The 25,911-nt window shown below is 61.9% G+C and overlaps 1 protein-coding gene across 2 annotated transcripts in view; it reads right to left on the bottom strand.

Moving 5' to 3' along the window:
- Nucleotides 1–24,103, bottom strand: part of NOTCH1 (notch receptor 1) — a 38,955-nt gene extending 14,852 nt beyond the window's left edge. The window contains exons 1-12 of one of the 2 annotated variants that reach the window (XM_084494589.1): nucleotides 23,847–24,103; nucleotides 22,182–22,263; nucleotides 8,156–8,418; nucleotides 7,494–7,832; nucleotides 4,643–4,765; nucleotides 4,264–4,497; nucleotides 3,972–4,127; nucleotides 3,695–3,880; nucleotides 3,136–3,249; nucleotides 2,377–2,490; nucleotides 1,188–1,421; nucleotides 736–846 (exon numbers count right to left, since the gene is read on the bottom strand). In XM_084494589.1, coding sequence (XP_084350715.1) covers nucleotides 736–846; nucleotides 1,188–1,421; nucleotides 2,377–2,490; nucleotides 3,136–3,249; nucleotides 3,695–3,880; nucleotides 3,972–4,127; nucleotides 4,264–4,497; nucleotides 4,643–4,765; nucleotides 7,494–7,832; nucleotides 8,156–8,418; nucleotides 22,182–22,263; nucleotides 23,847–23,904 — 2,014 coding nt within the window. In that variant the 5' untranslated portion in view covers nucleotides 23,905–24,103. The remainder of the gene's footprint in view (nucleotides 1–735; nucleotides 847–1,187; nucleotides 1,422–2,376; nucleotides 2,491–3,135; nucleotides 3,250–3,694; nucleotides 3,881–3,971; nucleotides 4,128–4,263; nucleotides 4,498–4,642; nucleotides 4,766–7,493; nucleotides 7,833–8,155; nucleotides 8,419–22,181; nucleotides 22,264–23,846) is intronic. The other variant, XM_084494590.1, reaches the window with a different exon arrangement.
- Between the last annotated feature and the right edge of the window lie 1,808 nt (nucleotides 24,104–25,911).

Below are 25,911 nucleotides of genomic sequence, written 5' to 3' on the forward strand. Positions count from 1 at the left end.
GGGGCAGTGAAGTGTTACCTCATGCCAGGAGCCTCCTGGGGGCACGGAGCACGCGGCTCCCCCCCAGCCACACCGAGAGCAACCATCAGAGCTCGGATCTCCGGGCACACGTGTGCCAGCCAGGTACGAGCAGGCCTGCCCCTGGTGTAGGGTGATTTCACGCCGCTGCATCGCCCTCCTGGCTTAACTAAATGCAGGTGGGAGGGGGCCGTGCCATGGGCTCTTTTGGTCCAGGAGGGAATAAGGAAGGGAGGCAGTTTCAGCCCGTAACCCTACCTGCCGGGGCTGACAAAGGAAGGCTTTATTGAGGGCTCCTGGCGAGCAGGAGCACAAAGAGCCGTGCGGCCCTCGCTGCCGCGAGCGGGGAGCCGGCGGGGTCTGCTGCTATCAAAGCCGCTGGCTTTTTCCAGCGGTGATCAAACAAACCAGTCAGACAAGGCAGCAACTCGATACCCATGGGAGTGGATGCACCAGGAGTTGAATTCCCGGCACTGGGACCCCTTTGATTTTTGGCTTGAGCTGGGATCGCCCATTTGGACACGCAGGGGGTCCGGGCTGGGGTGGGAGTGCACGGGCAGGGCCCCCCTGGGACCTCGGTCACCCTGGCTGCTCCCCACCACAGGAATCCCCCACTGGAGGACAGCAGTGCCATAGCTCCTCGCCCCATCCCTGTGTCACCCAGCGTGTCCCCATTAGGGCCAGGCTGCAAGCAGCCACCTCCGTGCCTCCCCTCACCTGTGTAGCCCGGCTCGCAGGTGCACTCGTAGCCATTGATCTTGTCGATGCACTTGCCGTAGTCGCAGGGGTTGCTGGCGCAGTCGTCCAGGTTGATCTCGCAGTTGGGCCCTAGAGGAGGAAAGCAGGGGCGTGAGGAGCTTGTGGGGCCCCGGCGCTGCTGACGAGGCAAAACAAAACCCCAAAACCCGCGGGCAGGCCCCGCCGCGCTGCTCCCCGCTCCACAACAAAGAGCCTCCCCCGCAGGCAGCTTCCAGGCTCCCGGCTGGGGCGCGGGTGTTAAACCGGGAAAACTCGTCCTGGCCGAGGACACCCTTGCCCGGGGCCGTCCCCAAAATCGGGGTGGCTGCTGGCGGTGGCCCAGGGCCTCCCCGAGCATCACGGTGAACCTGTCCGGGGATGGGACCAGGCACCTCGCTGGCACGGCTGCCCCGGCCGCTCCCTTTGCTCACCTGTGGTCCCCTTGAGGCACAGGCAGTTGTAGGCGTTGTTCCTGTCCTGGCAGGTCCCCCCGTTTTTGCAGGGTTGGCTCTGGCACTCGTTGATGTTGATGTCGCAGCGGTGGCCCGTGTAGCCGGGCTGGCAGAGGCAGGTGAAGGAGGCGATGCTGTCCTTGCAGGTCCCGTAGTGGCACGGGTCGGGGTCGCACTCGTCGATGTCGATCTCGCAGTGAGCGCCCGAGAAACCTGGGGGCAGACGGGGGGACGTGGGGTGAGGATAGAGAGGTTATGGGGTGAGGATGGAGAGGTTGCGGGGTGAGGATGGAGAGGTTGTGGGGTGAGGATGGAGAGGTTGTGGGGTGAGGATGGAGGATGCAGGGTGACGATGGAGGGATGGAGGATGTGGGATCGGGTCGTGGGATGCTCCTGCCCACCCAAGGCGGGTGCAGGGCAGCACCCACCCTCTCCACCAGCGCAGCAGGAACCCCCTGGGGATGGGGTGCAAGGGGTTGGACCCCCCCTGGCTGTGGGGCCTTTCAGAGCCTGGCTCACGGGCTTTGTCCCGGGGCGCACAATGCCCTGCATTAAGCCAGCTCGGCTGAGGAGCGGGGCCCTGCGTCTCGTCCCGGAGCGTGCGGGGGGGCCAGCCGCATGCACCCCCGAATAATCACCCCCCCACACACCCCCCCGACAGATCCTATTCTCCTGGCCGGCTCCCTCCGCGACGGGCTGGGGGTGGAGAGCCGAGGACAAAGTACAGCTTTGACTAGACCCCGCCAAGCCCACATAGCAGCTTTTCATCGGGGCTTGGCATTAGCAAGACACTAATTAGAGGCCATTCAGCTGGAAGATTTCTGGCGGGAGCTGCTCCACAAAAGAGCCACTGTTTGCCACCAGGGCTCGAGCCATCGCTCTGTGCAAGGGCTCCTTGGGTTTCGGTCCGCGAGCCCCCTGCACCTTGCGTCCCCATAGAGGCAGCTTTATTCCTTCCTTCCTTCCTTCCCCCTCGCCTGCCGCAGCAGGACGGGTGCTGCGGGGCCGCACCTCATTAGCGCTGCGCTCGTTACGCCCCGTACGGGGCTGGCTGGAAGCAGGGATTTGGGCACTTTCCTCGTTAATAGCTCATGGCTGTGGTTTCACGGCACTTTAGGGGGCAGGAGGGGGCTGTTCCTCGCATGGAGGGGACGTGGGGACCCCTCACCTTCGGTGCACTCGCAGCTGTAGGTGTTGGGGCCGTCCACGCACTTGGCCCCATTCTTGCAGGGGGTGCTGGCGCACTCGTCGATGTCGAACTGGCACAGGTGCCCGTTGAAGCCTGAAATGGAGGCAGAAAGTTGTGTCCCCGTGCTGTGGATGGCCAGACCTGCCGGGGGGGCTGCCCGCCGCCCCCTCCCTGTGCCGGGGCAGGTCCCGTGTGTGCGGGGGGCCCCCCACATCCCAGCCGGGTCTCCATGGGGACGGCTGCGCGGGGCCCTGAATGCGGGGCTGCGACCCGCCATTGAGAGCATCTTATTTACATCTCTAGAGGAGCAAAGTCTCTGAACTTCAAAACCTCCTTTCACAGATTAACCGTCTCCCCATTCTCTGCTCCACCCCGTGACTTTGACACCGCATTCAAAGCGGCTGGCGAGACCCCCCCCCCTCTCTCCCCAGCCTCCCCCCACCCCGGCCCTCTCCTTCCCAAAGGGGGGCCTTTTCAAGTGCAAAGCCGAGGGGTTTAATCCTCCTTCCCCTCTCCCATGGCTCGGTGGAGCATCGCCTGCGTGGCGCTCATGGAATGGGATAAACCTCCCCAAAAGCTCCTGTCCGCGTGCGGGGCGATGCTGCTCGCCCTGAGGTTTCTCCACCAGCATCCCACATCGCTACAGAGGGGAGCACAGCCCCTTTTTCCCAAATTTCTGGCACCGTCAGGCACAGGACACACGATGGCTCGGTTCCCAGCCCGCTGGGTGCCACGTACCGGTGGGGCACTCGCAGTGGAACTCGTTGATCTTATCCAGGCAGTTGCCGTTGTGCAGGCAGGGGCTGCTGGCACACTCGTCCGTGTTGATCTCGCAGTAGACGCCCTCGTACCCTGCGGACAGACCCACCAGCCCCATCAGCTCGGTGGCACGGGGCACAGCAGGACTGGTGCCCCCTCCGCACGCAGGTTCCACCAGGAGGCACTGGGGTTTTATACAGACAGCTCAGGAGCTGTCCTCAAGGTGCTGGGAGCCCGTCCAGCCTTACACACAAGTTTCTGGGTGGCCATCCATCAGGGATTGCCCCACCAAAGCCAGCAGGGTTGGCAAGAGGACGGGTGTGGAGGGCTGGTGGTGCCCAGCTCCCCGCTCCCCTGCCCCCATTGCTATGGGATGCTGCGCCGAGCACAGCACGTTTCTTTTCAGTGCTCCCACCCCAGGCTCTGAGTGCAAATCGATGCTGAGCTGCTGCTCACGGGCACCCGGAGCCTTCCCCTGCCTGCACCCAGCACCCAGGGGTGCCACACACAGGGGCCACGGGGCCGCCTGCCCACCTACCGGGCATGCAGATGCACTGGAACTCCCCGATCTGGTCCAGGCAGGTGGCGTCGTTCTGGCAGGGGTTGGAGAGGCACTCGTTGACATCTATTTCGCAGCGAGGGCCTGAGTAGCCCTGCAGACACTGGCACTGGAAGGAGCCCTGGGTGTTGATGCATTTCCCCGCGTGCTCGCATGGGTTGGCTCCTGCAAAACCCAAGAGTTGCTTCCAGGACGTGCTCCCAGCTGCAGCGAGCTCCCTCCTCTGCTGCACGAGGGGCTGGCACAGGGCACTCACCCAGCGAGCACTCGTCCACGTCCTGGTTGCAGGCCGGCCCCATGTACCCCGAGGGACACGTGCAGATGGCTTTGCCGTTGACGGGGTTGGTGTCGCAGTTGGAGCCCTCGTTGCAGGGGTTGCTGATGCAGGCGTCATCCAGGTGGCACAGCAAACCTGGGGAACAAACAGCAAGCACACGTCAAGGTGCTGGGCACACCAGCTGCCACGCACCGAGACCTCTGCCATCATCAGCCAGGGGATGCTTGGGGAGCTGCCACCCCGCACCCCGAGCACCGGAGGCGCCTCTCACCTGTGCGTCCGTGGGGACACTCGCAGTAGAAGGAGGCCACCCGGTCATGGCAGGTGGCCCCCTGGAAGCAGGCGGCCATGGCGCAGTCGTCGATGTTCTCGCTGCAGTCCTCGCCCGTCCAGCCGTTGACGCAGACGCAGTTGTAGCCGCCGTGGTTGTTGTGGCAGGTGCCCCCGTTCTGGCAGGCGTTGGGCATCAGCTGGCACTCGTCCACGTCCTCGGTGCAGTACTGGCCTGCGAGGGACAGGGACACGGGGGTGAGGTTGGCATGGACGTGCTCCCAGCGGCTTGGTGCTTGCTGCTGCGCTCAGCGGAGCGGGACACCTCTCCCCAGCCACCTCCCCAGCCCCCAGGACAGCCCTGCCACCCTCGCTGCTACCTGTCCACTCGGGCGGGCACTGGCAGTTGTAGGTGTTGACGCCGTCCACGCAGGTGCCCCCATTCCTGCAGTTGTTCCCCGGACAGTCGTCGATGTTCTCCTCGCAGTTCTGACCCGCGAATCCTGCACGAAGGAGACAGCCGAGGTGCCACCAACCTCCAGCCTTCATCCCGTGCCCCTGCCCCAAAAGGGGGACAGCCCCAAAGCCCCGCAGGGCTCCCTGCACCGAGGCTGGGGCTCGGGAGCTGCCCTCCCGCCGCCCTCCCCGCTGCAGCCGGTTGCTCATTAGCAGGCAGACAGCCCGCCAGGCGCTCTCCACCCTGCCTCCTTTGAAGCCAGCCGCCCGGTTTCATCTCCAGCCCCGGCCCGCCTCCTCCGGGGCTGCTTCCCGACACGCACATTACCCCGCGAGGGAGCACTCGCCCGGGCCTGGCAAGCGGCTGCATCCCCTACGAGGGGCAGACGGGCGTCCCCGGCGCCCCCAGCTCCGAGGATGCTCTCCCCGAGCAGCGGGGGCTCCGCTGGGGATGCCGGCCCCGCCGACTCCACGGCGAGCTGGGATGAACCGGGGCTGCTCCCACCACCGCTCGCGGCAGCCAGGGCTGAATCAGCCTGTTTTAATTTCGCGTTTCAAGGGCCTCACAAGCAGTGCTTCCCCCAGAGGGGAATTCTTCGCTTCCAAAAGTCTCTGGCAGCGCGACCCACGGCCCTGCGCGCACTGCGCTGCTCCCCCCCAGCTCTCCTCGCCACAGCCCGGCCGCTCAGGTTTGTTTTATCGCCTCCATCTGATAGCGCACAGCCCCTGACCTCTCCCCATGTGCAGCAGGAACGAAACGGCCAGGAACTTATCAGGAGATCTGCCGAGCCACCCTGTCCCCCTCGGTCTGTCGCTCGTCCTTGCTCCAGGGTTAGAACAATCGCAGGCCCTTGCTCCGGGGACCCACAGCTTCAGCCCCGCTACAGGAGCAGCAGCAGCAGTGATTTATGATGGCTGATAGGAGCCCAAAGCAGGCAGCACTGCTCTGCCCCCTGTTTTTAAGCAGCTGGGCTGAGACCGAACAGCAACCACCGGCAGTGTCCTGGCTACCAGCATTAACTCGTTTCGAGCCACCTGAATGAGTAATTAGCACTGCAATTACTTTAAACTCCGGGTTACATTCTGCAGCGATGGCACGATAAACCAGAGGAGATTAGTTTAACTTGAAGAAACCCGGGAGGGCCAGGCCTCCCTGGCAATGAAAAGGGGACATTGTTCCGCACCGGGCGCGCTGCATACCAGCGTATCAATCACCCTCTTATCATGAGCAACCGGCCCCCGGTTCCTCGTGCCTCTGCCCAAAGCCTCTCTCAGCGAGCCGTGCACAGCGGCAGAGGTGCCGAGGGACCTCCAGATCTCCCCGTTGGAGCCCCGTGCCTTTCCGAGGGGCCGTGCCACCCCGCGGGAGGCGAACCGGCTCGTGCAGCATGCAAATCTCCCCGCAGCCGCCCGCGAAGCCGCAGCTGGGTGTGAACATGCTGGTCCCCCAACCTCCTTCCAAGGCAGGGATGCTCCCCGGGGCGATTCCTCACCCCGCCGTGCCCGACGCCCAGGCTGCTTGGGGAGAAAAGTGCCTCGTCAGCGGTACGGCAGGGCAGCGCCGCTCCTGCTGCCACCCGGCACCTGCCCGGCCCTGCGGCAGCGCCGCGCCGCCCTGCCCGCGCTGGGAGCTGCTCCCGTGGGAGCTGCTGGCTCGTGGCTCGTCCTGGAAGGAAAGGTTTCCTTCCCCGGGTCAGCCCCAGCACCTCGCTGCCTGTGAGGACGGGAGCGTTGCTCCAGCCTGGGCAAGCAGGCGTGGAGGGGAAGGAGAAAATCCTGCAGGGCCATGGGTGTCTGTAACAGTTACCACAGCCAGAAGCTTGGGAAGGGCGTTGAGCCTCTGGGTTCTGAGTCTGTGGAAGCCCAAGCTGAGATTCCCTCATGCTACCTTGCTCTCTTGCATCTCTCCCCAGCAGCAGCCCACACCGCTGGCAGGAGGCAGGGACAGGGACGTGGGGACGTCTCTGCCAGCTGGGCCACCCCGTCCCCACCCCGTGCAGAGAATTGCTCCGTGGTGGTGGGGCAGGAGGGAGCATGGGGCTCCCCTGGGAACTCTGAGCACCGTCTGGGGTGCAGAGCAGAAGAGCCGCTCACCTCTCATCCTGCCCCAGCCCCTGCTGGGCTATGGGATAAAACAACCCCATGAGAACCTTCCCAGGCAGCTCACCGCTGCTAAGGGCATCTCTCCCCAGGAGAGGACACAGCTGGTGGGGCTGGCTCGGGTGACAAATGGCTCTGTCCTCCTGGCAAGCAAAGCCTGGGCTGAGCTCAGGCTGCACCACGCTGCCCTGCGTGCACCGAGCTTGCCAGAGGGAGCAGCAATGAGCACGGGCAGGGTCTCCCTTCCCCAAGCCCGCCTGCACTCAGAAACTTTCCAAAAGAGCTATTCCGGGACAATTATTCCATTCTGGAAGTGGATTAAGCTAAAACGGAAAAAGGCACTCTTATTCTGGAATATGAGCATCCGCAGAGGGGCCTCTGCTGAAGCAGTTGTTTGGGAAGAGCTATTTTAGTGAATCACCAAGTATAAAAAGCCCCCGGCTGACCTCTCTGCTAACGGCACGGCTGCCCAGCATCTCCCCAAACGCACCCGGGGCGGCTCTGCTCCGGCCGCTTGGTTTTTGTCGCTCCCCAGAGCTGCGACGTGAGCAAAGAGCTGGGCCACTACGTCCTCGAGGAAGCAAACCGGGGGGGTAAAAAAAAAGCTACAAAAAAGGGTCCCCGGCCCCCTGCATCCCCAGCACCTCTTTATGGGAGCAGCCAGCGGGCGCCTACCTGGCAGACACGTGCAGTCGTAGGTGGTGTCCCCGGTCTGGCGGCACGTCCCCCCGTTCTGGCAGGGCGAGGGGTTGCAGGGCACGTAGAGGTGCTCGCAGTTCTGGCCGGTGTAGGCGGGCTTGCAGGAGCACTGGTAGGTGCCCACCTCGTTGGTGCAGCTGCCGCCGTTCTTGCAGACGGGCGGGGAGATGTTGCACTCGTTCACGTCCTGCTTGCAGTTGGCGCCGTGGAAGCCGGCCGTGCAGCGGCAGACGTAGTGGGCTTCGAAGGGGACGCACTGGCCCCCGTTGGCACAGGGGTTGGAGGCGCAGGGGTCGGCCTGCTGGCAGCTTTTACCTGGGGAGGGAGGGAGGGAGGGAGGAGGAGGAAGAGGAGGGTGAGGATGCGAAGCACAGCTCTTGGCGCTGGGAGTCCCGGCGCACAACCACGCTGTGTTCATAGGGCGTGTAATTAACTCCCCTGATCTTTACCCTTTTAAAACCCCCACCAGTGCGGGATTTTTGCAGCTCACCAGCCACCTCCACGCCCAGCACTGCCAACCTTCTCCTCTCCCAAAGCTGCAGCACCGGTGAAAGCATCAACCAGCACCGGGGGCAGCTTTCCAGGAGCAACCCCCCAGCGAGGGTTACGTCCATCCCCGCTCCCCGTGGCGGCCTCACCTGACCACCCCGGCGGGCAGCGGCACTTGTACTCGCTGAGCGTCACCAGCTCGCAGGTCCCCCCGTTGCGGCAGGGGTTGTTGAGGCAGGCGTTCTCGCGGGGCGTGAGGCAGAGCTCGTCGGTGAAGCCCAGGCTGCAGGCGCAGGTGTAGTCCGCGGTGCCGCCGCGCACCAGCGGGGTGCAGGTGCCGGAGTTTTTGCAGGGGGAGCTCTGGCAGGGGTTGGGCAGCTGGCACCGCTCGCCCACGTGGGCGCTGCTGCACCTGGGGAAGGGGGGGGAAAAAAAAAAATAAAATAAAGATGTCATCGATCTGACCCAATCCCGGGGGGGATCGGGGTGCCTCGGTCGGGTACCGGCACCGGTTTCGGGAGCGCGTGTGCGCCACGCGGGCACGCTGCCCGTTGCAGCACGGCTGCTTTGGGAGCTTGCAGGCTCTACCCCGCCGGCTCCGGGCCGAGCTGCACCTTGAGAGAAGAGGAAGATGAAAGAGGCGCCTGGAACAAAGGCTTCCCCCATCAAGGGGCCTGCGCAGACTTGCAAAACCACAGTCTCCAGGGCCGACATCCTGCTTTTCAGCGCTAAGTGCTTTTTTTCGCTCCCCCCCCCCGCCCCCCTCGCCCAAGAGGAAACCAGGGCCCAAGGGGGGACGCGGCGGCTCACCCCACGCTTGCGGCTGGAGCACGGCAGAGCCAGGAGCACCGCACCCATCCCCGTCCCCCCCCATGCAGACACCCCCAAATCTGTCCCAGGGGGAAGCCCCGGGGCCGAGCGGTGCAGGACGGCCGCGCGGCGTCGCCTCCTGTCTCTGCAGGGGGGGGTCCCTGCATCTTTTCCCCTCCCTAAGTCCCGAGAAATCAGCCAAACGTCAACAGCCAAACAACCGCGGGCTCGCCGTCGGCTGCTAACAGGTGGGGCACGGCCCAGCTCGGCGCAGCTGAGGTCTTCCCCCAAGTTAAACCCTCGCCAAGCTCCTGGCGGCCCCACGGCTCCGCATGGGGGCCCTGAGAAAAGGCCCCGCGCCACGGCCACCGGCTCAGCCATCTGTCACCAGCAGCCACGAGGCAGGGACAGGGACGCGGGGCACGAGGGCAAACCCTGCAATGGTGGCTCCACGCCTCCTGGAGAGGCTGGGAGGGAATAATGTAGATGGGGACCTGGCTCTGGGAAGGGGAGGACGGAGCCGAGCTGTGCGTGGAGAGACCAAGGACACCCGAAAATTGAATGGAGAGCCCGGGGATGAGCCCCTTTGGCACCTCCCTGGCACAAAGCCTCTTGGGTTTGCAATTCGAGCTGCCACTCGTTTCGTTTCTCCCCTGAGCAGCTCTGCTGGTGGCACGCCGCTTCCCGAAACTGCGCTGGTGCAGGGAGGGCAGGGCAGGAGCCAGGCGATGCCGCAGCCCTGTCCTGCACCAGGGTGCCACGCTCAGCCCCACGCCGTGTTGCCGGGCTCGTGCTGCCATCAGGGCCCTCTTGTGAGCAGAAATAAACGAAGGCTAATAAATAATAAGACAGCTGATGCCTGGGGAAGGCGCTGCTCTGGCAGGGCTTTGGCAGGACGGGGCTGGGGCACCTGCTGCGTGCTTGCACCCTTGGCCACAGAGCTGGTGGCACCTCGTGTCCCCAAGGCACAACGCAACCGGGGGCGCACTGGGGTCAGGGAGCCCCAGAGACCATCCTGGATAACACCACAGCCCGAGGACCCCAAAGCCAGGACCCCAAAAGCCTCACCCGCCAGCCAGCCCTAACCCCGCGTCGTGCCACAGGCAGGACCACGTCCCTGCCCCGCTCCCCCTCTCCTCTCCTACTTTTTTTTTTTGCTTTTTTTTTTTTTTTTAACCCAATTCTGATTTCATTGTTGGGGATTGTGTGAGAATTTGTCCGGATTCGGAGCCATTTTGAGTTAATGAGACGGCATTATCCGGGCCAAATGAAAAAGAAAATGCGGACAATAATAAATCAGGGCATCTGCTCGGCACACAAAGGGCGGCGGGGAGCAGGTGTGCATCCTAATGAGGCACAGCAGCTGCCGGCGCCCGCGGATGGACGGACGGACGGACGGACGGATGGTGCCCGGCTCGCCGGCGGCTCCGAGCCCGGGGCACCGCGGCCGTGGGGGCGACGCCGGCGCTTCTGGGTGGCTGCGCCACGGCCCCGCGCGGGGGAATGTGAAGGGGCCGGGGGCTGCAGCCGCCTGAGAGGGGCCCATTGTGCGGGGCCAGGCGAAGGCACGCCGCCGGCACAGCGCTCGAGTGTGCAGTCATCTGTTAACCCCCCCCCCCACCTCTACCTCCCCATCCCCGCGGGGCCCCCCCCCCGCCTCCCCGCACCACACACGCTTTTTTTCTTAAAACAATCCTGCGGGCGCTCTCGCGGCCGGCTGGCGGCCGGGGAGGCAGCGTCATGAGGTCCTCCGATGGGTAAAAAAAAAGAAAAATAAATAAATAAAAAAAAGAGGGAAAATAAAAGTGATGCAGGACAAAGAGCCCGGGGACAGCGCGGGAAGCGATGCTCTGCCCCGGGGCTGGGTGCGCGGCGCGGCGCGGAGGGGGAAGCCCTCCCACCCCGTTAGGTTTTGGATCTTTTCCAATTCCAAACGCTGGCAAAAGGCGTTGGGAGCTCGCCGCCGGGAAGCCGGAGCAGGGCAGATCCCAAGCGGAGCTGCAGGATGGTCATTAGCGGGGAGGTTAATTAGCGATCGCAAGGAACTCACCTGGGGAGGCAGCCGCCCCCCTGCCTGGAGGCAGAAGGGAGCTTTGGGGCCTTTTGCAGCGCTGCCTCGCTGCACTGAGATGCTCACACACATCTGTATGACTTTTTTTAGGGCCCTCCTGACAGCAGCACCAGCTCCCACCGAGCCAGAGGCGTCAAAACTTCCAGCCAGGCATGAGAGAGCAGGACGGGCAGATTGGGATACCGAGCATCAGATTTCCCTTCCATGCAAGGGAAGTATTTCCAGGCACTGGGAGGCACTGGTACAGCAGCCCTGAAGAAATAATACAACGCAGGCACCCTCGAAAGCCACCTCTGTCCCCGTCACACCCCACGGAGGTCGCGCAGACGTCGTGCTGCTCCTGCCCGTGCTTGTGACAACAGGTCTGGTACGAGGTGTGGTGCGAGGCCGGGCAGAGCACTGCTGGGGATGGATTTCAGTGCCCACAGCGCTTTAAAGAGCCCTGGCTGCAGATTGAAGCCAGGATCCAGGCGGTGCATGCAAAGCACGAGATCAAACCCCGGGAGATGCAGGCAGCGAGCACCCAGTGGCTGCTTTTCAGCTCTCCCAGGTTTGGGAAGCCCGGAGTCAGCAGCGCCGGGTCCAGCTCCCGGCCTCGCTCGGGCACGCAGCCTGGCTGCAAACCTCACCGCACCTCCACCTACTTCAGGGGCTGAAAACCTCTCCTGAAGTCCTGCCCAGGGAGCAAAGCTTCGCTTTCTGCAAAAAAAAAAATAATAAATCTCCTCGCTGGCGGTGCTGCCGATGCACGGTCGGGCGCTGGGTGCCGCCGGCCCCGCGGGCTGAGCGCTCAGCACAGGGCAGATCACCCCGTGGTTTTTCCTTTGGCATTTCCCAAGCAAGGGCTACGCAGTCCAAACCCAAAGCAGCTTCTGGAAATTAGCATAGGAGACATGAAAGCTAGGCTTTAATTAGAGATTTAAGTGTTGGCAGAGGACGGGGCGGGTGCTTCGGCATCAAAACGTCTCCGAAGGGCCACCAGAAACTGGCTTCAACCTGGCCAAGCTCCGTGGGGGCTCGGGAGCCTCCTGGATGTCCGTGATCCAGTCCCCATCCCCAGGGATGCTGAGCGAGCTCCTTGCAGGCACGAGCACGCTGATTTACACCCCCCGAGTGCCTGCAGCTCCTGCCCAGCCCCGGGACTTTGTGCTTTGGGGTCGAGGCAGAGGTTCTGGGGGGTTTCCCACCAGGCTGGGCTGCTCCACACCATCCCCGAGCACAGACTGCTGCGTGGAGGCGGCACAGCTCCCGACCCAGACATCTCCAGCACGATTCGCAGGCCTCGGCCGAGGGCAGACAGCAAACCCCCCCGGGACGGCCTGGGAATGGGAACAAGCGGCCCCAAACTCCCAACCCGCTCCCAGCGCCGAGCCCAGGCCAAATCGGGATCTGCTCGGCGCGGGCATGTGCGTTTGTTGTGTCTGCTGGACATCCTCCGCGAGCCACGAACCACGGCAAAACGCTGCGGCGATCCAGCAGGGCTCCAAAAAAAAAAAAACAACCACCAGGCTGCTCCCCGCGGTGCGAGCCGCATGCCAGGCTCCCAAAGCAGGGCTGGGGGGGCGGGATAAATTGGGGACACCCCTCCTGGCTCCAGCTTCGTGCATCCCATCCCGCTGCCACCCTCTTTGTCCGCAGCGCGCGGGCTTTTCCCCGGCCCGCCAGCAACAGGTCCCGTCCCCGGCGCGCTCCCTCCGCAGCAATGCGGGCACTGAAAGCATCCCGAGGCAGATGTTCCTGCGACCTTTAACCCCCGCCTAATTCACGGGGTTTTGCTGTTTTCCTTGCCGTGCTAAGCTGCCATCTGCCACCCCCGGCGCAGATGACACTCGGGCGCCGCCGCAGCCCTCCCCAAGGCTTTGTTCAAATTCGGGACGCGCCGGCCCCGCACGGTGCTGCCCTGAGCCTTCAGGGGGGGGTTTTAAAGGTGCTGGGTGCTCATCACCCTCAAGGACGGAGACCAGGCTGGAGGTAAAACCCACCTCAGGCTTAAAATGCACAAAAGAAAGCAGAGCACGGCCCCTGGCCACACACACAGGGGCTGTCCCCACGTCCCCATCCCGTCCCAGCAGGGAGGGGAACGGAGGGGCCCCGCGTCCAGGCGGCCCCTTATCTGCGCTGCCATCGCGTAACCTCGTCCTCACCCTCATCTGCTGGAAGCATAAACGGCCGCGGGTGTTTTCCCCAAGGTAAAAGCACCGTGGGAAAGCCGAGGGGGGACGGCTCGGGTCTTTGCTCGAGCCCTGTTTTGGGGCCGTTAGGCTCAGGGGGCCGGTTGAGCCCCCGCTGGGGCTGAGCAGGATGGAAACGCCTCCAGGGAAGGGCCAGCGGAGCCCAGAAGTGCTTCAGCGAGCACCCAAGGGTGGTCTTGTGGGGGAAGGGGGCCAGAAACCAGCACCAGGACCTCGTGTGGTGCAGAGGGTCCCCATGGAGGGACCGTGAAGCACGGCCTCCTGCTGCTGCACGTTCCCGTATGCAAACGGAGCAAACCCAGCGGGCACAGGCCCTGCTAAGCCTCTTCTGCCCCGCCAGCCACAGAGGAGTCACTTTTCCAGTCGTGCCAGTGTTTTCTCGCCCGGCGCAGCCTGGAAGCAGCTCCCCGACTGCTCCCCAAGTCACAGCCCTCGCCCCGAGAGCCGCTGCCAGCACCGGGGACCCTCATCCCCAACAGCTCCCAGCCGAGCTGCTGCTCGAGGGGACAGGTCACCGTGCCACAGAGGGAAGGGACGTGTTTCCACCTTTCTCCTGGTTTTATTTTCATGCTACTGGCTGAAGGAGAAAACCCTCCTCCTTCCCTAGCAGCCCCTCTGTCACAGAGCATCACCAGGGGCCGTGCGGGCATGCAACCAGCCACAGGACCAGCTCCTCAGCAGCCTCATCCTCGGGAACACCCCACCGAGCTCCCTGCAGGGCGAGGGGAAGGAAAACCTCTCCCGCTGGCAAAGCAGAGCTCCACAGCCCTCGTCAGCTCCCGTCTCACCCTCAGCTGCTCCCCCGGCACCGCTGCACGGCTGGGGGACCCGCGGCACCGCGCGGCTGGCAGGAGATGGGCGCAGGGCGATGGGGAACAGCACAGCGGCTGCACCGAGCTCTCGGCAGCGTGGAGGAGGCTCCTTTTTTGCCACTCGCCCTGTGGTTCCTGGCACAGGCACCCGGGAGGGAAGCAAAAGCTGTGCCGTGCTCCCAGGAGAGCCGGGGCTGAGCTGCCCGGCTCCTCCTTGCCCGCCGCGGCACCGAAAAGCAGCGCTGGGCTGAACCGGCGGTTTCTCTACAAAGTCCCGTCCAGGTCTTGCTTTATTAAACACGCCGGGACACCAGCCTGGGAAAAAAACACAGAGTTTCACATCGGGAGGGTGGTTGGCAAAGCAGCGGGTTCCTTCGAGTGACACCAGGTTAATAAAGCAAGAGCCGATCTACGGCCTGGTTTAATTAAAAAAAAAAGCACGCTGCAATCCAAAGCCTTTGATGTGTGTTTCTTTTTTTTGTTCCAGTTCATTTTTGACCTAGCCCAAGCCATCTAATTGGGATTTTAAGACCCAGACTTTCATCTGGAGAGAAACTCAAGGAATTCCCAAAGCTGGATGCGCTCACGGACAGGAGCGGGGAGGGACGTGCTCCAGCCGCTCTTCCTCCTACCAGCACGGAGGGAAGAAAAAAAAAAAAGGAAGAAAAAAAAAAAATCATACGGCTTTGTTTCTTCAGCAGACATTAGTCAGGACAGTTTGGGAATCCAAGTTCCCATTGTAATGAAAAACAATATAATCCCATTACTAAGCAAAGTGGCCGGGCTATTCACCCCGAGCGGTGAGCAGCTACCTGGGAAGGAGCTGCCTTTCAATGGAGCTTCATTCACAATGCACATGAAAGATGGCTAAGGAAGAGCCCAAGACAAAACTCGCTTCATTCCCACCCTCAACAATGGGTCCTAGGAACGTTGTTGTGTTTTTTGTTGTTTTTTTTTTCCCCCAGCTGATGCTTTTTATATCCTCTGCCGGTGTAAAGCCGCACAGCCCTATTGTTTGTGGGGCTGCACAGCAGCAACCTGCTCGCCTCGGTCCGTGCTGGTGGCAACGTGCAGCTCCTGGACATCGTGGAGCTGCTTCACCGGGGTGATCCGGGAGGAAATAGAATCACAGAATCACAGAAACGCTCCCACAGCCGGTGCTGGAGGCACCCCGGGGAAACACAGCCCGAGCACACACCGCAACTGCGCCCAGGTTGGGTCCCTCAATTTCTTTCCCTACAGAAAACGCTTTGTTCTTTAACCCTGCAGAGAGGAAAGGCTGAACGGGGGGATTTGGGATCCCCACATCCCTGGGGCATCCCCGAGCCCTAGGCCACCCTACATCCCCTGTCCCCTGGGGAGCTGAAAGCCCTGGCACACACACGTGGCAGTGCCGGTGTCGCCACCGTGCTCGGCGATGACGAACAAACTCTTTTCCTTTTTTTTTTTTTTTTTTCTTTTTTGTTTCCCCTCCCCAGCCAAGTTTTGGCTAAACACTGAGCTGCCCGATCCCCGTATATGGAGAACTCCCCCAGGAACACACGCGAGCCCTCCGTCCCACTCCTCTGATCCTGGAAATAAAAACCTGCGATTAGGATCTGAACAGCTACCGCCAGTTTAAACAACCTATATTTAGCTCTGATATTTATAAATAGGGGGCGAGGAGGGGGCTTTACAGAGCCCAGCAGTGCCCCTACAGCCCCAAACCCCGCCAAAGCTCCCTAAAACACTCAGCAACACCAAACCCCTCGCCCCTTGAAGGGACACCGCAGAGGCTTGAAGCCTGCATGAGCAGACGGGCATTCCCCCAGCCCGGCACTGCTGCCACTGCCGAGTTGAACCAAGGAAACAGCAGGGAGGGAGGGAAGGAGCTGCCTCCGACACCTTTTGCCGGCAGAAATCCCTGTGTCAACATGAAGCCCCATTGAGCCCGGGGGACAATAGGGGCGGCGCTGCCCTCCGGCCGGCGCCCGCATTCCTGCCCGGCGTCCCCTAGAAACCCCCTTTCATGAGGAGCAGCAGGCCCTGTGAAAGGGCCGTCTGTCGCCCTGCCTTTTGACTCCCAGGCCTGTGTCTAACATTTTAATAGGGGCTGGGGGCCGGGGAAAGGCCCCCCTGCTCGCGGGCCGTCCCCCCGCAGGGTCACTCTCCCAGCCCGCCCCGGTGCGCGGGGCTCTCGGTGCCGAGGGGGCGTGAGCCGGCAGCGCTGGGCATGCCTCTGTCGGCAGCCACGTTCCTCCACTGGCCCAGTTCAGCGCTTTAGCTGCCCACAAATGTCTTCAGGAGGGTTTTTTTGGGGGTTTCTCCCTGAAGGATGCACCGGCCAGGCAGGAGTGCTGCAGCAGAGCGGACTCGCGCAGCTGCCAGCTGGTAATTCCCACCTTGACATCAATCACCTGCAGGAACTCCCAACTCGTGCACAGCAATGCCAGAGGGGAGTATAAACTCCAGGAGATCCCCACCACCCTGCTGGCTTCCCCTGGCAAGGGACAGAGCGGTCGGGGAAGCACCGAGCCCCCCTGCCCTCCTGTTTCTCCCTCGGGAACAGCCGCAGGTGGACACGGAGCACCACGGCGCACCAGGCACCGAGGAGCTGGCAAGGCTCAGCCCTGCAGCACCAGCTCATGCAACAGCTTGGGCCTGATCCTACACAGCCCTGGTGACCCAAAAGAAGCCTGGCACCACTGCCCGTAGCCACACTGACTTTTTACCAAGCCCAAAGCCGGAGGCTCTGCAGCCCCGCGCTCCTCCCGGCTCCCAGCCCACCGCCACCTGGCCGCTCGCCCGCAGCGAGCCCCGTCCATTAAGTAAGGGCGACGTTATAGCGTCATTAAAACTTAATAAATCCATTTCCCATATAAATACCATTAAATTCAGATTTTGGGGAAGGGAATTAGGGCGAAAACTTGTTAAAAAGAAAATGACTTAGGCGCAAATACATTTTTGCAACTTGACTGAGCGTGAAAGTTTCCCATTAAAATGCAACTCCGCTCCCTTCGCTCGAAATGTGCAAAAGCCTAATAACCACGGCCTAAACATTAACTGTTTAACCGACTTTTCCAATATTAACTCCAGGCTGCTGTGGGGGAAGGGGAGGACGTGATGGGTGAGAGCTTGAAGTAGACGCTGGTGCTGCGCGACCCGGCCCTGAGCACACTCTGCTCGCGCCTCGCCGCCGCGATGCTCCCAGCAGCGGTGCCCAGACACACGAGTGTGCCAAGGGGGCTGTGAGCACTGCACGAACCTGTGAGGGATGCTGTGTGGTCATGGGAAGCCCCCCCGAGCCCCACGCAGGAGTTTTGGTCGTGGTCGTGATCCTGCACGGCTCCTGCTGAGCGCCTCGGGTGCCCAATTCACCTCTGCTACCTGCTGGGATGCGTTGTGCACGGAGATGGGTCTCGATGCTCAGATAGGCAGGAGCAAACGGGGGAAACTGAGGCACGCAGCAGCACTCACTTGATAGGAAATCCTACAGGGGGAGCCCAGCTGCTGGGCACGTGCTGGAGCTGTCGATGGAGACCCTGCCATGGGTCCAGCTGCTGCCGTGCACCTTTACAGGAGAGCAGAAGCCAGGCGAGGTGGGCACCAAGAGTAGCACTGCAGCCACCTACACCACCTGCTGCTTACCAGCACCTTTGGCCAATGCAAACTGCAGCAGCCCGGCCCCAGGACAAAGATGAGCTCAGTCCTGGTGAGGACCCAACACAGTGCCCACGGCTGGGGGGCCTTGGGAATGGGGTAACACGGACCTGCTGCTGCCAATACCCACTGAGATCCAACCCCGATCCCAGCACACCCCAAACTGCACAGAGGCACCTGCGGCACCAAGAGGAGCAGCCAAACCCCAGCAAAGGCTGCAAGGGGGCTGGTTGGCCCCTGCTGGAGGCAGGACGCAACCGAGACCCCTCTGCAGGTCTCCTGGGACTTCTAAGGCACATCCTAAGCTCTTCCACTCCGTACCCACATGCTCTGAAACCCCGGTGTTTGGAGACACGTTAACCACAGAGAGCTCTCCATCCAGATCCAGAGCTCACCAGCAGGTGGTAACTGCACCCCGAGGCTAAACCCTCGTTAAAAACCCTGATGCTCTATAAATTTCACATTCCCCTCATGTACACATGCAGTTACCACTCAGGACACCAAGAAACACGAGGAAAACGAGGGTCACCCCACCTCCGGGCCTGGAAAGCGCAAGTTAATTTCCAAACGATGTTATTTTAAAACTTGCTAACTGCCTCCTGATTATGTTATCCAAGCCCTTAATTGGTGAGTAGCTCGGTCCTGCAGTCACTTCTACGTGTCACCTGCATGCTACATACAATAACCTGTAATAGTCCCAGAGGTGAGGCCAGGGCGTGTAGCACCAGCTGGAACAAATGGGTGTTTGTGACCACAAGGGACCACGCCGGTGGGAAGATCTCGTCCCATCTGGATCCTGGGGAGCCCCCGAGCATCTTCATCTCAGGCACTGCTGGGGTCCCTACCATCTCCTCTGGCGCACGACCGGTGCCGACCCCTGCCCAAACGCAAGGCAACCCCTCCGGCCCAGAGAAATCCATCACGGGTATCCAAGCCATGAGAAAAAAATAAGAAAACACTCAGTCCAGACGGTAAAGTCCCAAGGCGAGTTATCAGCAGGCGGCGAGACCACCTGAGTCACCTGATAACCACGGCGGCGAGGAGGGACGGATCGAGATTCTTCTGGAAAAGAGCCGCACAATGTCCCTGCTGGCCCAGTGACCTCACCAGCTGAGCTGCTCGGCTCGGTTTCTCTTCCACTGGAATCCGCAACAGGTGACGCTTTTGTGTTTTTAATCTCCCCTCTTACCCATTTCCACCTTGTTCTTTTCCGAGCATGAGATCAGACCTGAAACAGCCATCGAGAGTGCTCAACATGGCTGAATCACCGCTCGGCTACTTCTTTAAGAGCTTCCTCTGCTCGATTGTTCAACACTCCACCCTCTTCCTCTCCAGCGCGGAGACTGCATTTTTGCTTTGTTATTATTTCATGGAAATAACGTTGGGGTAAAGCACATGAGAAAAAAAAAAAAAATCAAACCAGAAGGAAACTTCCGCCCTTTACAACGAGATAACAATGACTGAGCAGTTGAATAACTTGAAGGGCACAGAGAGCCGCAGGACTCAGATCACTCCTCTGCCTTCCTGCTTGTCTCCAGAAAGAGTTTTGAGCTAAAATAATCGCCTCTGGCTGCTGTGGGCCCTCTCTGAAAGCTTCTTCCAAGCGCAACCAGCCCTGGTCCACCGGCCCTGGAAGCTGGGGGTGCAGTGGGCACGGCTCAGGAGCCATCTCCCTGCCTGCACTACAGCACTACGCTGATTCATAAACAGAGGAAGTACTTTAGCAAACTGACTTTTCCCCCTTTTCAGTGCAAACCTGGTGATTAATTTAACTTATTCTTTTCCGTTGCAGACTATTTTGCTTCTCCGGGCGAGAGCATGGCAACCCAGACGCAGCTCCTCCGACTTTAGCAGGGAAACGCTGGTGGAGCAGGGTTTGAAATTCAGCCCCCTTTCATGCCATCTGCTTTTAACTAGTGGAGCAAGGGAGGTCCTGGGAATAAAAGTCACATGGCACAGCAATCTAAAACGAGCCCTGCTCATTTGCAGGGATGCCAGTCAAAAACACAGTTATCCAGCAGTCTAATTAGGAGCTACCACTAGGAGTCGGAACGATTTTTTTTTTGGAAAACCTTCTCATTTCGCCTGGGAAAGCGCCTCAGTCGAAGGCGAGCGCCTTTTTGGAAAGCCACAGCTCGCCAGCACCACGAAACCACACTTCAAACACCACAGCCGCCAGCCACAATCCCCGGCCCCGGCCGGCCCTAAGGCAGACCTTGAAGAGCTACAGGTCTGTGCCAGTGCCACGCGTGGGACACGAAGCTTTGCCACCGCTCTTACAGCCCCGGCAGAGCCCGCTGCCCCTGCCAAGGTGGAAAGCAACTCCAAAGGCGGCTTAATTACACCGCGAGCCCTCCAGCCGATCAAATGCTCGGTCCTCCGCGTTCAATTAAAGCTCTGTGTGCCCCCGACTGCCTGGCAAGGGGACAAGCAAGATAAGGCACCTGGAGCTTTACAAACTACCACTGTAAAATAATAAAGGCTGAGAAAGCTCCTCGTTTCACACCGGTGACTTCCTTTCCGCCGCAGAGCTGATAACCGGGGTTTGGAGTTATCAGAGTCGTCTTCAAGTAACCCGGCTAGCTCTCCGCCGCGACAAGCGCCAGGGCGCTCGTCCACTCGAGGAGCGTCTCCCTCGTACGCTATTTATTTCACTCCACTTTTTCTAATTGGATTTGTGGGGACAGCACAATGGGGCTTTATGGCCAAACTTTGTTAAGTGCCAGGCCGAGCGGAGATGTGGCCAGCAGCCAAAATGGTGCATTTCACGCAGGCGCCAAAGGGCAGTGCCAGCTTTTCTGCGTCTGGTATCTGTGCTCTTGGCTCCGCTTTGTTTAAGAAGCTTGGAAGCAGAACTCCTCGTAAAGAGAGATTCAGGCAAGTGAAAAGCGGGATTTTGCGAGCTGCTATCAGACACCTTGGGAAGTTGCATCTGGTCCGGTCTGCCAGCACCTCTCAAGCCGCCTCCGTCGCCCACGAGATGCCACGGCATGGCACGAGGGCTGCACCACGCCGAGAGCACACCCTCAGCTTCCTGCAGGGATAACTCGCACCTACTCGCGAAGCCATCCTGGTGCCTGCAGCCGAGGGAGAGGCGGTTGTTCACAGCTAGCAATGAAGTTCTGTAAACTTAACTTTTTCTCTTAAAAAGAAACCCAAAAGGAAAAAAAAAAAAAAAAAAAGCCACACCAGCAACCCAAGCCTACTTTGGAGGCTTCTCCTCCAAATAGAGCTTGCACACATCAGATCTAATTAGATTCCATCACCATCTGCACATGAAATGTAAATCAGGAGTTGCAGAGACTTAAGAAAAAAAGGAAAGAATGACCACAAGGAAAAGGAGGGGTGTAAGGTTGGGGAGGGGGTGGAGGGTTGGGCATTCTGGGAAGCCATACATGATTAGTCACACAGCATTAATCTGCCTCCCTTAACAATAGCTGCCGAATTTCGACCGAATCCCAGCTGTCGCTCTTTGAATGAAAGAAAACAAGATTTAGAGCGTCAAGCGTTGGTAAGGGCTTCTGTGCAAAAAAAAGTGGCGTGCATTCATTAGTGGCTCACAAAAGGACCCAGCCTTTGTCCATTAAATTGCTCATGTGCCTGATTGATTTGCTGATTTATTTTCACCAAAGGGTTGGGGGGCTCAGCTTGGAGAAGGGGGCGGGAGGTGCCCGGCTACTGGGCAGAGTAACGGCACCCGGGCAGATTTGCAAAAAAGCAACGCACATTGTCAAGGAACACTGCCATTCAACAGGTCGGGATTGGAAATGCCTTCGGGTTCCTCCGCCGAGAGCTTCCTATTGGGAAATTTGGGGTGGGTGGGAACGTCTCCCTGCCCGCTCTCAGCTCAGCCCGTGTTTAACAGGCAGAGGGGAAATCTGGCCGGAAAACAGAGCCTTGCCCATTCAGATTTCTTTTATGGAATACTTTTAAAAAGGGAGCTGCAGCCTTATTCATTTCTCTTGCTTATTGTTCCCTGGGAGCCTGGAGTGAATCGGCCATCGCTGCGGTGGGTCGGTTGGTCCTTCAAAGGGTCCCAACGCTTCTCACATCCGTTTCCCCACAATCAGCTTGGAGAAGGTTCCTGCCCGTGTGCCAGGACCCGTGGGGTAATGCCGGGCTGGACGGTGCCACGACACCGTGCGGCCGCAGGAGAGCACAGCCCCGCTCTGCCACCTGCCCCGCGGACACACGGACATCCGTGGGGCAGCCCGAGCCACGCAACATCAACTTCTCTTGAACATTTTTGGAGACGTACTGGAAACCACGGCTACCAGGGTGCCGGGGAATGAAGGGCAAGGTTTTAGGGACCAGGGGGAGTAGCTGGGAGGCAGGCAGCCTCCCTCCCCTCCTGCCAGGCCCGCGAGCGCCGCGGGCTGGCCCTACCTCCTGCTCCATCAAGCAGGGCAGCCTGCATAGGTTCACACCAGCCAAACATGGCCCTTTGCCCATGTTTTTCCACCCAGCTAGGAACAAAGACCGATCCTGCCAAACTCGCGGCGACTCCTACACAAGCAGGTTATTCTTGCCACTCCAGGAAAGACAACGCATGCGGCCCTATTAAATCCAGAGCCTTCAAAGCAAAGTCAACACGCGTGGCAGCGCTTCGGTCGAGGGAGATGGAAAATCCTCGGGCTCCTCCAATACTTACTGGCACACCTCGGTCCCATTGAGCAAAGTCTCGCACTTGCCCCCGTTGAGGCAGGACTCGGCCGGCTGCGTGCATCGCACACCTGCGGACAGAAGCACAGCGTTAGGCACGGCGCAGGCCCCGGCACCCCTCCTCTGGGGGTTTATGTCCACACCAAGGGGTGACGGAGGGTCCGTGTGGTCCCGATATGGGAAAAGTTGGCCTAAAAACATCCTCGGGGGGTGCTAGCAGGGAGGCGCTGCCCTCAAGGCAGCGGGTCGGGCCCCGAGCGACCAACGCCATTTGGGAAAAACCATCCCGCCCGAGGGCCCGCGAGTTACCAGCAGCTCGGTCGCGAAATGAGTGGCTCCTCGCAACCCGCTCTGAGTCAAGGTTTCATTGTCTGGCCCTCGGAGGCCGAGTTCTGCGCAGTTACCACAGCAACTCGCTGAGAAGTACCAGAATCGCTTCCGATTTCCACCCCGGGCTCGCTCTTCCCCTTCTCTGTCCCCGCCAGCTCCTCACGGGCCCCGACCCCACACGCTCCTGTGCAGCCCTCGCAAGTTTTCACCCCGAGCAAGCACAGCCTCGCAGCGAACCCAAATTCTCCCCGAGTGGCCCCAAACCCGAGGCGCTGCCAGCCCGGGGCCACCCCACACCCTGGGGGCTCCCTCCCCAGCCCCCCCCGCCCCGGGCCCTGCTTTAGGGACGCAGCAGGGAGCTGGGGGTGCACCCCGCGCCCCTACAAACTTCACCCCCGAGGGGGCAAGCGCCAGGATGGGGTCTCCAGCGGGACCCCCGTCGGGGTGTCCCCACTGATTGCGTTCCCCCAAAAGCTCCCGGTCCACCACCCCCCCCCAGCTCCGGTGAGGTTTTGTGCTGCTCCCCAGGGGCTCTGTAGGGCCCCCCCAAGCCGTGTAGGGACGGGACAGGACGGGCTGTGCCCCCCCCCCGTCCCACCCCGCTGCCACCCCTCGGGGCCAGCCGCCCCCCGACGGTCGCTCTGCACTTTTTTTTTTTTTTTTTTTTTTTTATTTTTTTTATTTTTGCGGCCAAACACCCGGAGCCGGCGCCGAGGGGAGGGGAAGGGAGAAAAAGGGGGGGGGTGGGGGGAGGCCCTGAGGGGCACCCGGCTGACTTTCAAGAAACAGGAAACCGAGAGAAAAAAAAAAAAAAAAAAATTGCAAAACGGTCAAAAAACTCTCGCGGAACAACAAGCTGCGCGCACCTCTACGGAGCCCAGCCCCGTCCCGACCTCCTGGGTCCCCCCCCCCCCCTCCCACGGCAGCACCGAGCTCCGGCTCCCCCCGACGGCCCCGAGCCCCGCTGCCCCCCGACCCCGAGCTCCGGCTCCCCCCGACGGCTCCGGGCTCCGGCTCCCCCCGGCCCCGAGCTCCGTCCCCGTCCCCCCCCCTCCAGCTCCGCCGAGCTCCGGCTCCCCCCGACGGCCCCGCTCCTCGCGGTGCCCCCTGCCCCGAGCTCCGCTCCCCCCCCCCCCCCCGACGGCCCCGAGCTCCGCTCCCTCCTCCGGGACCCCCCACCCCTCTACCCAGCACGGCTCCGTTCACCCCCGGGGCTCCGACCCCGCTTCCCCCGACGGCTCTGAGCCTCGCTGCCCCCCTCGGATGCCCTCACCCCGGGGGGGGGGGCGGTTCATGGGGCGAACTTCCCACCCTCGGCCCTCACCTCGCGTCGGGGCGGGCAGCAGGGCCAGCAGGAGCCCGGTGGCCAGGAGCCGCTTCATCCCTCTCCGCTCCCACCGCTCACAGCCGCATAGATCCGACGGGGTGGAGAGGAGGGGGGGGGGCTGAGGGACACCGACCGGGCTGAGCCGGGTCGAAACGAGCCGAACCGAGCCGGGCCGGTTGCTCCAAGGAGCTTCAGACACACAGCGCGCCCCAGCGCCCAGCAAAACCTCTCCGAGCTCCGGCGCCTCCCGCGGCTGCTCAGCCCCCGGCGGGCCGGGCCGGGCCGGGCGGAGGGCGGAGAAGCTGGGGGGGGGGGGCGGGACGGGACGGTGCGGGGCGGGCCGGGCTCGGCACGGCTCGGCTCGGCAGCCTGGGGATGGTGGGGGGGGACGGCAAGGGCCGCCCCTCCCCGCCCGGCCCCTCGAGGGGTGTGGGGGGCACGGAGCTGGGAGAGGGTTGCGCGGAGATCGGGGTGCCCGAGGGGGGGGGTTGGGGTTGGTTGGGGTATCGCTGTGCTGCCCCCACACCTCGTGGAGCACCCCCCGGGCAGCCTCTCTGGGTGCCCCCCTCCCATGCAGCCCCCTCCCAGGTGTTTAAACAACCTCCGGGCACCCCTGTGAAGCCCCCCAGCCATGCAACTCTTCTCAGGCCCCATGCAGCCCCCTCCCAGCACTAGTGCAGCCCCCCCACAAGCCCTTAAAGAACTTCTGGACACCCCTATGCAGCCCCCCCCATCCCAATGCAGCCTCTCACCCCCATACAGCCCCCACCAAGCAGCCCCCTCCATGCAGCCCCCCTCCATCCCCATGCAGCCCCCTCCCAGCCCCTTAAACAACCTCTGGACACCCCAATGCAGCCCCCACCCCAATGCAGCCCCTCACCCCCATTCAGCCCTCCTCATGCAGCCCCCCCACAGGTCCTTAAACAACCTCCGGACCCCCCCGCTCACCCCCAGTTACAGCCCCCCAGCCCCCCAGGGCTCGCAGCCCCCGCTCAGAGCCCATAGGAGGCCCCAGGCTGTGCCCACCCGGCTGCACGGGGCTCGGGCTGAGCGTCCCCCAGGGGTCTCAGGCCCAGGGGAGCAGGGTGAGGGGGGGATCCCTGCTCCGACCCTACACAGGTGGGTGCAGGTCCAAGGGGACGTTTCCCACCCGCGCCCCCCCCAACCTGCACACTGCTACCCATGGAGCGGGGCAATTTTGTTGGTTAGGCCACCAATTAATGAACTGGCAGCCCCGTGTGCCACACCAACAAATAAATTAGGGGCAGCAGAGAAGCCAAACCTGCGAGACAGCCCCACAAATCCCCCAAGAGTGCAGCCTTCCTGTGCCCTCAACCCGGTGCCCCCCCGTGTCCCCCCTATTGCTCCGCCAGGCTTGAACCCTGCATGCGGAGCTGCCCTGGAGCCTGTGGGGTGGGAGCGTGGGGATGTCCCAACCAAAACCCAGCCACGTCCTGGGCTTGGGGACAGCACCGGGTGCTGCCACCACCCCCACAGGGTGGCTGCTGGCCCTGCTCCCCCCCCACGGGGTCACCCCCTGCAGCGCACGCGGTTCCCACCACGCCCCGGCACTTCCAGCAAATTGAAACCAGGCCGCGAGCTCGGCAACCAAAACACAGGCCCGAGCACTTAAATCTCCCATTTTCATGTGTCGTCCCGCAGGGGAGGCCGAGGGGGGGGCTCAGTGCCTGCACCCACCTCCAGGAACGGCCTGTGGGGGGGTTCCAACGTGTGCCAGGGTTTGGGGTCCCCCTCTCCATGGCACCGCTCCCCACGCTGTGGCACGCACTGGGTGGAGAATGCAGGGGCAAACACTGGGAGCAGAAATAATTCAGGAGTATTAAATCCCACGGGGACCCAGGTGCCTAAATCCTGTTCTGGTCCTGCTCTCCTTGGCCTCATCCCCGAGCTGTGGCTGTGGGAGGCCATGGGGTGGCTCTTTTACAGCCCTGAAAGCTGCGGGGCCGTGCGGGGCTGCCTGCCCTGAGGCTTCAGGCATGGGAAAGAGGAAGAAGTGCGAGGGTCGGCAGCGGGTTAATGAGGGGGGGGACACCCTCAGCTG

Source organism: Aythya ferina (assembly GCF_964211825.1).
Source record: "Aythya ferina genome assembly, chromosome: 20".
In the NCBI taxonomy this organism is placed as follows: domain Eukaryota; kingdom Metazoa; phylum Chordata; class Aves; order Anseriformes; family Anatidae; genus Aythya; species Aythya ferina.